The sequence below is a fragment of the Pan paniscus genome, chromosome 8, assembly GCF_029289425.2.
Source record: "Pan paniscus chromosome 8, NHGRI_mPanPan1-v2.0_pri, whole genome shotgun sequence".
Classification (NCBI taxonomy): domain Eukaryota; kingdom Metazoa; phylum Chordata; class Mammalia; order Primates; family Hominidae; genus Pan; species Pan paniscus.
The window spans coordinates 124,953,642-124,967,652 of NC_073257.2; the positions used below are offsets into that span (position 1 = coordinate 124,953,642).

Sequence of the window (14,011 nt, forward strand, 5' to 3'; positions counted from 1 at the left end):
ACCATGCAGTTCACCCATTTGAAGTATATAATTCAGTGGTTTTTCGTATATTTGCAGAACTATGCAACCGATATCGCCATTGTAGAACATTTTCCTCACCCCCTAAAAGAAACTGTACCCATTAGCTCTCACTCCCCATTTCCCCCACTCTGCCTTCTCCCCCATGCCCAAGGCAACTGTCAATCTACTTTCTGTTTCTATGGATTTGCCTGTTCTGGCATTAGATATATACATGAAATCATAAAATTTGTGGTCCTTTGTGACTGCTTCTTTCGCTTAACTTAAATGTTTTCAAGGTTCATCCATGTTGCTGCATGTATCAGGACATAATTTCTTTCTTTTTCTTTTCTTCTTCTTTTTTTTTTTTTTTTGAGATAGAGTCTTGCTGTGTCGCCCAGGCTGGAGTGCAGTGGCATATCTCGGCTCACTGCAACCTCTGCCTCCCAGGTTCAGGCGATTCACCTGCCTCGGCCTCCTATGTAGCAGGCCCATGCCACCACGCCTGGCTTGCTTGCTTATTTATTTATTTATTTATTTATTTATTTATTTATTTATTTATTGTATTTTTAGTAGAGATGGGGTTTCACCATGTTGGCTAGGCTGGTGTAGAACTCCTGACCTCAAGTGATCTGCCCTCCTTGGCCTCCCAAAGTGCTGGGATTACAGGCATGAGCCACTGTGCCCAGCCAGGACTTTATTCCTTTTATGGCTGAATAATATTTCATTATATGGATATCCCATATTTTGTTGACCCATTCATCAGTTGATGGCAAGCTTCAGAATTAAAAAAAAAAATTAAGCTAGTTCATATTTGCTTTAATTTTCCAAATGATCCCTTTCCTTTTATTGCAAGTTAAGTGTTCCTATGGTAATGACTGTTATGGGGCAAAGATGATCAAGTCTATGAGTGGTCCACACAGTTCAACAAATATGTACCTCAGCACACTACCTGGAACCAGACATTGGGTAAAGATAACTTTAGAATTCATGGTCTCCCTGAAACACTAAAGACTTTTTAATGAATGCAATTAGTAACTTTCTAGTTACTGTTACTCTTTTTATTTTATTTTTTGAGCAGGATCTCACTGTGTTGCCCAGGCTGAAGTGCAATGGCCCAATCACAGCTCACTGCGGCCTTGACCTCCTGGGATCAAGTGATGGCTGAGACTACAGTCATGTGCCACCACATCCAGCTCTTTAAAAAATTTTTTTTGCAGAGATGGGGTCTCACTATAGGCTGGTCTTGAATTCCTGGCCTCAAGGGATCTTCCTCCCTCAGCCTCTCAAAGTGCTGGGATTACAGGCATGAGCCACCACACACACCCAGTTTGTTGCTCTTTCTGTAGGTTGGCTAAGGATTAAGATGTTATCTCCGGTGGCTGAAACATGCCTCTGATAGGTGCTATCTCCCTTGTCTTCATTTTCACTCTGGTGGTAATCCTGGAAGCCGCAGGGATCAGTCAGATGGCAACAGCAGATTCTTTTTTTGTTTTTTTTTTTTCTGAGATGGAATTTTGCTCTGTCACCCAGGCTGGAGTGCAGTGGTGTGATTTCATCTCACTGCAACCTCCGCCTCCTGGGTTCAAGTGATTCTCCTGCCTCAGCCTCCTGAGTAGCTGGGATTACAGGTGCCTGCCACAATGCCTGGCTAATTTTTGTATTTTTAATAGAGACGGGGGTTTCACCATGTTGGCCAGGCTGGTCTCAAACTCCTGACCTTAAGTGATCCACCCATCCTGGCCTCCCAAAGTGCTGGGATTACAGGTGTGAGCCAGTGCGCTGGGCCAGCCACAGCAGATTCTGACAGGTGATGCCCTTGCCAGCCTGGGGAGCCTTTTGGTTTTGGGTTTGGTTTTTAAATTTGTTACTGTTTTGGTGGTTGTTTTTACCTGTTGTAAATATTAAGAAGCCTAGGCATGATGATGCTCTGAAGACAGGAAAATTTGTTTTGTCCCGATTTGCCACACGGACTCCTGCCTGCATCTGCATTGATGTGGCCACACGGAGAGCTGCTCTGCTCAGGAGATCCAGCCCGGGCCACCAGCTTTATAATCAGTTCTGATTGCCACCCTGCAGGGCTGTTTTTGGCATTTTAATGTCCCTTAAGTACTTTCAGAAGAAAGTTTTCAAGGAAAACCTGAATTTTTTCTTTATTGGCTGCACATGTTAGACATATGAAGATGTGTTTCACTTTACAAAGTGGGGGGAACCCTCAACAATCTTTAAGAGAGCCCTAAAAACTGAGGGTTGTTTCAGAACCATCTAAATCCAAGAACGTTGTACCTATTATACTTATTCTGGCAGATGGACCCATCCCTGTTTTTTTCTGAGACAGAGTCTTCGCTCCATCGCCCAGGCTGGAGTGCAATGGTGTAATCTCGGCTCACTGCAACCTCTGCCTCTCGGGTACAAGCGATTTTCGTGCCTCAGTTACCCAAGTAGCTGGGATTACAGGCGTGTGCCACCATGCCCAGCTAATTTTTGTATTTTTAGTAGAGATGGAGTTTCACCATGTTGGCCAGGCTGGTCTTGAAATCCTGACCTCAGGTGAACCACCCCCCTCTGCCTCCCAAAGTGCTGGGATTACAAGTGTGAGCACTGTGCCTGATCACCATCCTTTTATTGGTGAGAAGAAAAGGGAGCAAGATGAGGTTGACCCCTGCAACTTATGTGTGTACTGTCTCTGCCTCTGTACACACACACATGCACCACAGACACACCACACACACACAGCCCACATACACAGCCCACATACATGCACACACAATTTAGGGTTTTCCCCCTTCTCACAAAAATCCTCTTTAACGTGATTTTTACTAATAAAGTTATAAATGTCTGGGGTTAGAAGACAGCCAAAGTTTTGGGTGGCGCAAGAGATAATTCATCCCAGACTCCACACCCCTTATGCCATGAAAATTTCACCTCTCCGTTTCAAGCTGAGAAACCCCACATACACTGCAGATACATTACAAGGCAGCTACCAAATCACCAAAGGCCAAGCAGAAGGCATTGTGGATGCCCTGGGTATATACTCTCTGACACAGAGGTGACTGCCTAAGCAGTCAGATTTGCGACAGTGTGATCCTTTTTGGAATTCATATACTGGGGCAAGTATTGGAACCAAGGTTGCCAGCGAATGGGGCTGGCAAGTCTTTTTTCAAGTTTCCTTGTGTGTTCCCATTCTGAACAAGGTGGTGTCAAGTTGATCCTGCCTGTGGGAATGCATTGTTCTTGAATATTTATATCTTTGTATGCTCCCATTGGGATTTCTCCTTTCATAATATCTGAAAAGAACTTGTTTTCATTAAAGCCATTTCAATTTCGTACATTTTTATGCAATAATTTAGTGTTTATGGTGTCTCTTAACCAACATGGCTTGTTTTCATAAACACCCGAGAAGGTTTAAATAACATTTTCTCATAAATTAGCCCTCGTTTGCACAATTATTCAGTTATTGCATCATGAAGACCCTCTGGAGTTTGATGTTGTCAGGAAACATATTAGCAGAAAATAGTGTGTTATTATCTAATGCTAATAATTGGTTAGTGGAAATGAGAAAAGAGGATATGTAAGTGGGGTTCCTGTGGCTAACAAGATGTGAATTATGAAAGCATTTCCAGGAGAAATTCCAGGGGTGTTCCAGGAACCTGTTATTTACATTTTAAAACATTTGATTCCCATTGAAAGGGGAGGAGGGCGCTGTTTACCAACACTGCTTTCTTTTTCAGAGCAAATCCATCTAAATTTCCTGAGTGGTAGCTAGATCTCCTAACACACCTAGCCCCTATGTTGTCTTGACTTTGCAGTCCCATTTTAGGCTGCTAACGTTCTTTTTGTAAGAGATATGTTGGCTTTTAAAGAGAGGATTACCTAGTACACATCACAAGTCCTGATCAGACCCTCTTCTCCCTCTTGGCCCCTTGATTCTGCCCAGTAATGTTTACAGCACACAACACGCACCAATACTACTTCCCAAAGGCTGCTTGGGAGAAGGAGCGTCCCTTTAGCAAGAATCTCAGTATAAGCACAGTATAATGCTTTCTTCATTAGCTAGATTCACAAAGCTTTCTGCAGCCTGTGCTGCTTGAACCCGAGCTTCTGCTTAATGTTCTTCCATAGCCAGTCATTGCTGAGTAAGGTGGATGGGCTTCTGTGTTATGCTTAAACAAGTGAAATCAACTCCTATTCTCTCAAAGTCATTGATGAGCATGGTTTTTCATGCTTGCTCACTATTGACTTGTCTGGAAAGATTATACTGTTAAGAACAGAGACTCTGTCAGTTGCATATGGAAATAATGGATATAAAGATTGCAAGGAGAATTCATTTTCCACCTGCTTGAGGTCACATTGAACCTCATCCCTGTTGCGGAAAACAAATGGGAGTGATAGCTGGTGCCAGTTAGTGTATGGATGTCCTCGAAATTAGATGTGCCTTCAAAAAGACTTGATTTAATGTTAGCCAGGTCTGTTTGAACTTCATTATTATTATTATTATTATTTTGAGATGGAGTGTTGCTCTGTTGCCCAGGCTGCGCCCAGGCTGGAGTGCAGTGGCATGATCTCAGCTCACTGCAACCTCTGCCTCCCGGGTTCAAGCAATTCTCCTGCCTCAGCCTCCTGAGTATGTGGGATTACAGGCGCCTGCCACCACATCTGGCTAATTTTTGTATTTTTAGTAGACACAGGGTTTCACCATGTTGGCCAGGCTGGTCTCGAACTCTTGACCTCAAGTGGTCTGCCTGCCTTGACCTCCCAAAGTGCTGGAATTATAGGTGTGAGCCACTACCATTTTTTTTTTTTTGGCATGCCTTGGTTAATATCTCAAGTTCAGATAATGTTAAGGTTAACCACTTCATCTTATTACCTTTCATCCCAGTAAAGCCTTGACTTCACGTATAAAACTAATTTAGTGTCAATACAGTTAAAAAGCATCTCCTTTATTCAGAATTACCCATATAATGTCTTTTTTTAATAACTTTATTCCAAACTTGAAAAAAATTATTATCTTTACCCATTTTTCCCTGTACTGTTTATGATACAACAATAAAAAAAATCTTATTTCCAATTTCTCAATATTTGATAGGTACACTTCCCCCCCCCACAGGAAAAAAGAAACAGTTGACAAAACTTTGTTTTAACCAGCAAACACCTTTTGAAATGGTGCTGCAAATTCCTATTCATGATGCCATATTTCTAAAACACTTTTTCTTGGTCATGTTGAACTTTTATTCAGTAAAAGAAATCTTCATTCTGCTTGTGTGTGTGTGTGTGTGTGTGTGTGTGTGTGCGTGCACGTGCACACGCACATGCATGTGGCCTTTTCTCCTTGAATGTGACTTATTTTAATAAATTTACCCTCTTATTATATAATGGCCATGTCCAGAAATCGGGGTGCATCGCTTCTGTACATAGAGAGTCAAGGTCCTAACAAACCCGCCCCTCTGTGTTCTGCTAGCCATACAGAAGTGGAGTGTGTTGGAGGTGGACACAACCCTTAGAAGTCATCCAGCAGCCAGCATCCTCATATGCTGTGTCAAGCTGAGCCCCAGAAATTCAGAGAGTACAGCTAGTCAGTGGGAGGGTGGCAGTGGCAGTGACACTGAGGCCCCACGCTCTGTCTGTGCTGAGGTTGAGGAGGGGTGAGCAGTGCTTTGTAAAGGTATGTGAACAAGTGGTCTCTTTCTATGCTCATTCTGTTTTGCCTTCTGTTTGGAGCCTTGTCTTTTTCTCAGGTGAGGTCTTTGAGGGCTGAGGTAGACTTCATTTCTGCATGCCTTGAGTGCAGAGATGGTGATTACATTCCAACTCGTGCCAACTTTGAGCAGAGTGGCTGTGTGGTATGGAGGTAGTAAGGGAAGAGGGAGGTGCCATGTGTGACCTGGACACTTGCCATTCATGACTCTAGGACATTGCCCTCCACATATACTGATAGACACACACACACACACACACACACACATATACACATGCAAGTGTGGGCCCATACTCACACCTTGCCACTCACACCTTGCCACTCACACATGCTCACATTAAAAAAAATAATAATGAGAAAAAAGGATTGCATACATCTGCCATGTGAGTGATGATATCCCGGTCTGGGGAGGAACTGGGCTTGTCTTTATGATAAAAATGGTAGCTTATCTGGAGCCCTGATGGCAGTTTCTTTGCCTTTGCAGTAAGTTGACAGTATATTTCAGATATAATTAGTTCCCATCAAAGTTACCTCATCTTCAGAGGTGAGAATTATCGATGGTGCATAAAGCTGGATCAGTGTGACCTGTAAAGACCTTACCTCTCTCCAAGGTTACGCGTGTGTACGTGGGGTTGGCTGGTTTGTTTGGATGGTTGCTCTTTTTTGGCATCCTTGTGTGTGAATACATGATAAGAAATATGAAGATGTTACCTTCTCACCAATTTTAAAAAATTGTCAGTTCAGTACTTTGCTTTTTTAGTGGAATGGCCCTTAGCAATATCCTTCTTTTAAATGGATTTCTTATTGTTCCAAAGATGCGGCATTTCCAAAAGAAAATTCTTCCATTTATGCATAGAACCTTGAACTCTAGTCTTTAAAAATCTAGGCTTCAGTTTCAGCTCTTTTTTAGCTGTGTGGTCCTGGACAGGCCCTTTTACATCTAGACTTGGAGATTTAAAGAAAATCATAAAGAATTAGATGAGATGATTTCTAAGACTCACTTCATTTTAAAACTCTGATCTTTCAGAGACGCACAAATCCATTCCCTCTTGCTGTGGAGGAGAAAATACATGAAAATCTGAATCCACATGCATTTGTCAGGGTTCTCCAGAGACATAAAACCAATAGGATGTATGTGTTTATATAGAGAGATTTGCCATAAGGAACTGGCTCACCCAGTCATGGAATTCCATAATCTGTATCATCAAGTGTCATGGTCTGTAGCTGGGAAGCTGGAGACCCAGGAGAGTCCATGGCGCAGCTCTAGTCTGAGTCTAAAGGCTGGAGGACTGGTAGAACTGATGGTGTAATTCCTGTTCGAAGGCCGGTGGGCTGGAGCCCAAAGATGCTGCTTTAGCTCAAGCCAGAAGGCAGTTACTCAGGAGGATGCCGGCTGGTTTGGAGGAAGATCAGCCTTGTATTCTGTTCAGGCCTTCAGCTGATGGGCTGAGGCCTGCTCACATCAAGGAGGACCATCCGCCTTACTCAGTGAATGTTAAACTTATCTAAAAATATCCTCAGAGAAACATCCAGAATAGTGTATAACCAAATATCCGGGCACTTTGTGACTTAGTTAAACTGACACATAAGGCCAGGCATGGTGGCTCACGCCTGTAGTAATCCCAGCACTTTGGGAGGCCGAGGTGGGCGGATCATTTGAGACCAGGAGTTGGATACCAGCCTGGCCAACATGGTGAAACCCGGTCTCTACCAAAAAAAATACAAACATTAGCCGGGAGTGGTATTGTGCACCTGTATTCCCAGCTACTCGGGAGGCTGTCACAAGAATCGCTTGAACCCGGGAGGCGGAGGTTGCAGTGAGCTGAGATTGCACCCCTGCACTCCAGCCTGGGTGACAAAGTGAGACTCTGTCTCAAGCCACCCCCCCTACCAAAAAAAAAAAACAAAAAAAACCCTGACACATAAAATTAATCACCACCAGAGTTTTCTGAGGCAAAGAGGAGTAAAGCTGTTGCCTTTTTCTTCTTGCCTGTGAGGTTGGTTGAGATTCTTCTAACAGCCAACAGGTGTTGGCCAATTTTACTCTGAATGACACCTTTCATTTTTTTATTCAGGTTTCCCTCTGTCACCCAGGCTGGAGTGCGGGGGCACAATCATGGCTCACTGCAGCCTTGATCTTACAGGCTTAACCAAACCTTTCACCTTGGCCTTCTGAGTAGCTACAGGCCTGCACCACCACATCTGGCTATTTTTTTTTTTTTTTTTAATTTTTAGTAGAGACGAGGTCTTGCTATGTTGCCCAGTCTAGTCTTGAACTCTTGAGCTCAAGCAGTCCTCCAGCCTTGGCCTCTGACAGTGCTGGGATTATAGGTGTAAGCCACCACACCCAGCCCTGAGTGACATTATTTCATACAAAATTCTCTGGAGGCCTTTGTATTTTTAGGGGTTTTGTTTTTCAAATGCTTTTCACCTCTTTCTATACTTGTTCATTTTTAAATGTTTCCTGGCAGAGCGATTAGTATTTTCTGGCTTACTAGGTGCTATTCGATGGCATTAGCAGTTGAATATTACCCAGCTAGTTGTGGAGTGGGGCAGTAAGCTCATAAAGAAGCAAGATAATGGAATACACAAATATTACTACGACTTTATGGGTGTCACACCTTGATTCTTGATCCATGTGGCTGTGTTCAGATCTGGTTAGCACACATTGACATCAGGGTCTGAGCCACCAGTGAGAGTCAAACCCAGCAGCCCTGTCAGTCGACCTTCTCTCTTGACTTGATCCAGCCTCATAACTTCACTTTCCGCAGGAGAAACACACCTCTTGAGGTCCTCTGTCACAAATAGGCAGTGTTTCTGGAGAAAGCCAGGAGGCAGATTTTAGTGCTGTTCAGCATCTGTGGTCTCTACTTTCTGGATCTGGTGCGTTATGGAGACCATGAAATGACATGAAATAGCTCAGTGCTGCCAGTGGCGGTGACAGGGACGCTAGAGGTGAAGGAGGGCCCTTGGGGCAATTCCAGCAGGTGGGTGGTGGCTGAAGGTCCTTGTCTTCTTTCTGCAGAGACTGGCCACCTGCTTCATTCTTTCAAGAAGCACCAAATCCCTACTTCAGTACTTTGCCCACTCGTCATGTCAGGAGCATGAAACTCACGAGGCCTTCATTTACTTTTATCCTGTAACACCTTCAATTTTTCCCACATCCTCCCTTGATTCGTGGATGGACAACTATGGAGGCCAATCTGGCTGAGGTGAGGACTGCTTGAGTCTAAATTCCTCTCTCCTCAAACCCAATTCAAACTGGCCTGAGCAAAATGAATGTATTGATCCATAACTGAAAAGTCCAGAATGATCAGGCATCAGGCATGGTTGCATCCAGGGGCCCATGTATTAGAACCATCTCCTTCCAGTTCTGGGCTCTGCTTGCCTCCCAGGTGGTTTTACTGCACAGAGGCTTATTCAAGTCCAGAGAGATCTTATCTTTCCCTACAAGTCTGTGACCTTGATTCTGAACCTGCATCTGTGGGAAGGGCTTGCAGTGTCTGAGTGAGCTTGGACTGTGTAAACTTTCCCACTTCTGAAGCTGGGGGTGGGGTTCACTCCACTAAGCTACATGGCTCTAGAGTCAGGGGGTTGCCCCCTAAGTAACTGGCAGTATTGTTACCAGAAAAATCATGAATGGACACTGAGCAGAAAACTCAGCAGATGTTTATTTCCTGGTCTTTAGGATTTGTTGAAGAGTTTTTTGTTTGTTTTTTAAGAAAGACTCAAAAGGAAAAAAAAAAGAAACTATAGTTATTTTCTCATGATATAAAAAGATTTTGTAGTTGTATATACATTTGAACTTTTTGTAAGACATCTCCTACCCCCCTAAAATTGGAAGTCATTTATTAAGACTTTGTATTCTGTAAGAGGATTGGAAATGAATAATTAAGAACATTAAAGAGGAAAGCAGGGGGCGGTGGGAAAGTGTGGTCTTGAGGGGGTAATAAACCTCCTACAGGCCACACACACACAAGAAAAAAAAAAAGGGAAATAAGTGTAGCCCAGTAACATAAGGTGGGGAATAAGGTTAGGGGTAAGGTTAATTCTACAAGTTCAAAGCCAGTAGCCCCTGATGCGATGTTGGACGTGAACTATAAATTTGGCTCTGAGGTTCCCAGGCATGGAAGAATATCTAGATCTGTACAGAGAGGTTGTGTGTGTGTTTAACATTTCCATAATGTACAATTTCCTCTAAGAGTAAAGGCCATGAGGAAATGCCCGTGGAAGATAAAGGAGACCATGTGGTCTGTGGCAACCATGGATGCATTTCTGTCCCAACGCATTCTCTGGGGCACTTTGGTAACTCTGCCTCTTTGCTCTCAGCATTGTGTTAGAAAATAAAGCAAGCAGACAAGGATTAAACCCTCATGTTGCTGGGTTCCTTCTAGAAACAATTGGAGGGCTAACCAAGTCACCTTTGGTGGAAGGCAGTAAGGTGAGTCATTGCTGTGGCTGGACTGAATAGGATAGCCTTAGCTGTAAAATTGGGCTGATCTTTCAAATGGACTCATGCTTGCCGAATGACTCACGCTCCTGTTTACAAATCAGCTCTGTGAAGAAATGCAGAGTGGGAGGCTCTGCTTGCCAGACGGAGACCTTAGACCTCCAGGGGTGGAGAACCGAGTACTTCCTCTGGTGCTCGGCTTCCCTTCCTGGGGGCAGATCTCTCAGCTTCTGGTTGGTGGCTCTCAAAATCCAGACACAAGGTCAGCTGCAGCCAGCGTGGGCCCTGGAGTAGCTCCAGTTATGGGGCAGCAACGGCCCCCTCTCATTTTGAGAGCTCACTTTGCCTGTGGATGGTTTTAATCCATCTGGATAAACATGAGGCCCATGGGAATACCATATACTATGGTAACCATGTACACTGCTCTAAAGATGTGGCTGCTGTTGTATAACTTTTTCCTTTATTTTTATCAATTTCCTATTTCCCAGAGTCTTGCATACCCACTATGTCTACTGTGATAGTGAACGTAAAAACATACAAGATGTTGGTGTTATCCTCAATCTCTTATTCTTAATCCCGAACAAATTACATGAAAAAATGGTTCATGGAGTTTTTCTTCATATAAAACTTTTTACAATGAACATAAAGGGCATAGCTATTTCTCTTTTTAAAAAAAGAAAAGTAGAATATTATTTCTTGGTTGTGAAATCGCCCTTCTTGGACCCCAAGTTGTTTTTTACAGCCCTAAATTCTCTTGTTTATAGAGCCTGTTTTATAGAGCCATAGACAGGCCAATGGGTCTCTACAGCAGGCATCTGCATGAGTTGACTGGGACCTGAGCTATATTCCCCCTCTGCCATTTACTAGCGGTGTGACCTTGGGCATGCTCCTTACAGTCTCTGAGTCAGTTTCCTCCTCTGTGAAATGGGCATGATACTACCTACCTCATAAGGTAGGGGTGAGGATTAATGGAGTAAGAGGCACACTCCTGTCCAGGGCCCCAGACAGAGTAGGCCGTCAGTAAACTGTAGCAGCTATTGTGATAGGGTTTGAAATTCAAATTAACGCATATTTCTTGAGCACCCAAGGTGTGTGCTGCTGGATCTTTCAAGGGGTCCAGAATTGGTAGTATAGTTGCTTTTCTCAAAAGACTGTCGCCTGGTAGAGGAAAAGGTGTTAAGGTATGAGTGAAGACAGATCAGCCAGACGTGGTGCCGCTTGCCTGAGATCTCAACACTTTGGGAGGCCGAGATAGGAGGATTGCCTGAGCCCAGTAGTTCAAGACCAGCCTGAGCAACATAGCAAGATTCTGCCTCCACACACACAAAAAATAAAAATAAAAAGATTAGCTGAGTGTGGTGGCGTGCACCTGTAGTCCTAACTGTTTGGGAGGCTGAGACAGGAGGATTGCTTGAGCCCAGGAGTTTAAGTCCAGTCCAGGCAACATAGCAAGACCCCATCTCTTAAAAAAAAAAAAAAAAAGATCAGCTCCCCAAACAGCTGAAGTATTAAGTGGAACCATATGTAATTGTATTTTTGTAGGACAGAAATATCAGCAATTTCACATAACTAATAGATTCAGTAAGGTAAGTTGAGAGAGAAAATGCTAGCTAACTGGTTCTTGAGAGGCTCAGAGGAAGGGGAGGCCATGCCCATTAGGAGAATGGTGGGTAGGGGTGGGAATACACAACAGGAAGGCTGCCTGGAGGAGGTTGCGTTTCAGATGTTCCTAGAAGGGACCCTGAGCTGGATGGCAGGGAAATAGGAGAGTTCTGATTTGTGCTGGGAACTGTAATCCCTCTATCATGGAGCTTCTATAGAAATGTGGGTTAGGGCAGAAAGGAAGGCTGGGGGCTATGTGTGCCTTGGTGATGTGTCCCCCTCGCTCCCGAGCCTTACTCTGTTCCCCTTTCTTCCTGGCAGCAGAGCCCCCTCCCTTGCTGCACTCAGGGACATGACTGTCAGCACTTCTACCCCCCCTCAGACTTCACTGTCAGCACTCAAGTCTTCAGGGACATGAAAAGGAGCCACTCCTTACAAAAAGTTGGGGAGCCCTGGTGTATTGAGGTAGGTCTCGGAGCAGAATCACGGTATGAGATGAGCTAGCTCTAAAATGAAGCCGCCCATCCAAAGTTTACCTCTCTCTAGGGCAGGGCCCATCCACTGCGATCCCTGAATTCTTTTTGGGTCACTGTCATTTTGGGTGCCATGATGTCTGGGTGTGCTGACCGCTGATAGGGATATCATAGCCATAAAAACGCCTGTTTACAAGGAGAGGGTGGAGGGTGGTGCTCGCATGACTCCAGGATGCCTGGCTCCCAGTGAAGGCCCTCGTGATCCAGTGCCACACGTAACTTCTGTGAAAATGAGGAGCACAACATTATCCCATTAAACTTGGCCCCAGGAAGTGTCTCTTGGGACTCTTCACAGTTCACAATGGAAGAGAAGTTACCACCTCAACTTTGCCTTCGTTACTAGTAATTTAGAACTTAAAGATTTTCTTTTAAAATTCAGGGTGCTGGAAAATGCCCACTTTGCCTCGACAATACCTACCCGAGGCAGCCGTGAATGGCTTTACTCGCAGATGTTGCTCTCCAAGGACAGGAAGCATTGTTAATTTCCTTTAAATAATTCAATACAGTGTCAATACCCCACACTGCTCAGTGCTTGGGAGTGACAGTTCTCTTCAAATTAATAGTCCTGAAGAAAAAATAACACCTAGAACATGCTTTTATCTTCAGAAAAGCAAAAGTCAATGCAGATGAAAAATTTTCAAGGAACTCTTAGGTTTAAACAGCAAATGATTTAGTACTAATGTTAGCTTTTAAAAAAAGAAAAGTGAATATTTATGAACCAAATAATAAAGCCTCTGTCTTTAAAAACATTTATTGTATACCTGCTGGGTGCTGTGCTATGTGTTACAGCCACAGGGACAGAAAGCAGTGCCTCCAGCAGGCAGAGACCTGGAGTAATACATATGTACATAAGTCTTGCTGTTGGAGAGACAAAATGTGGAATAAGTCATCTTTAAAAGTTTGTTCTGGCGTAGGAAGTGATGAATAGCCACATAAGACAACTAGAAACTGTAAAAATATATAAAGAAAATGTAAATACCTATGCTCTTATTACCTATTGATAATCTCTCTCTCTTTTTTGAGATAGAGTCTCGCTCTGTTGCCCAGGCCAGAGTGCAGTGGCACGATCTCAGCTCACTGCAACTTCTGCTTCCTGTTTCAAGCGATTTGCCTGCCTCAGCCTCCCGAGTAGCTGGACTACAGGTGCGCGCCACCAAGCCCAGCTAATTTTTTGTATTTTTAGTAAAGACAGGGTTTCACCATGTTAGCCAGGATGGTCTCGATCTCCTGACCTCGTGATCCGCCCGCCTCGGCCTCCCAAACTGCTGGGATTACAGGCATGAACAACCGTGCCTGGCCTTTTTTATTTTTTATTTTGAGACGGAGTCTTGCTCTGTCTTCCAGGCTGGAGTGTGTGATCTTGGCTCACTGTGACCTCCACCTGCCAGGTTCAAGAAATTCTCCTGCCTCAGCCTCCCGAGTAGCTGGGATTACAGGCACCTGTTACCATACCAGGCTAATTTTTGTATTTTTAATAGAGACAGGGTTTTGCCATGTTGGTCAGACTGTTCTTGAACTCCTGACCTCAGGTGATCTGCATGACTTGGCCTCCCAAAGTGCTAGGATTACAGGCGTGAGCCACCGTGTCTGGCCGATAATCTCTTAATATTTGGATACATTTCCACATTTCTAGTCATTCATATGCACAGACCTTAAAAGCGTTTCGCAAAATTGGTATTATACCTCATACGGTTTTGCAATTTCTTTCTACTTTTAATTCTAGGAACACTTTTT

General features: G+C 44.0%; 1 protein-coding gene across 48 annotated transcripts in view; it reads left to right on the plus strand.

Annotated features, from left to right (window-relative positions):
* Positions 1 to 14,011, plus strand: part of TCF7L2 (transcription factor 7 like 2) — a 217,607-nt gene that overhangs the window by 127,250 nt on the left and 76,346 nt on the right. For 25 of the 48 annotated variants that reach the window (XM_034931504.4, XM_055092287.2, XM_034931470.3 and 22 more), the window contains one exon: positions 12,069 to 12,209. The exons of the other annotated variants lie outside the window; for them this stretch is intronic. In XM_034931504.4, coding sequence (XP_034787395.1) covers positions 12,069 to 12,209 — 141 coding nt within the window. The remainder of the gene's footprint in view (positions 1 to 12,068; positions 12,210 to 14,011) is intronic. 48 annotated transcript variants of the gene reach the window in all.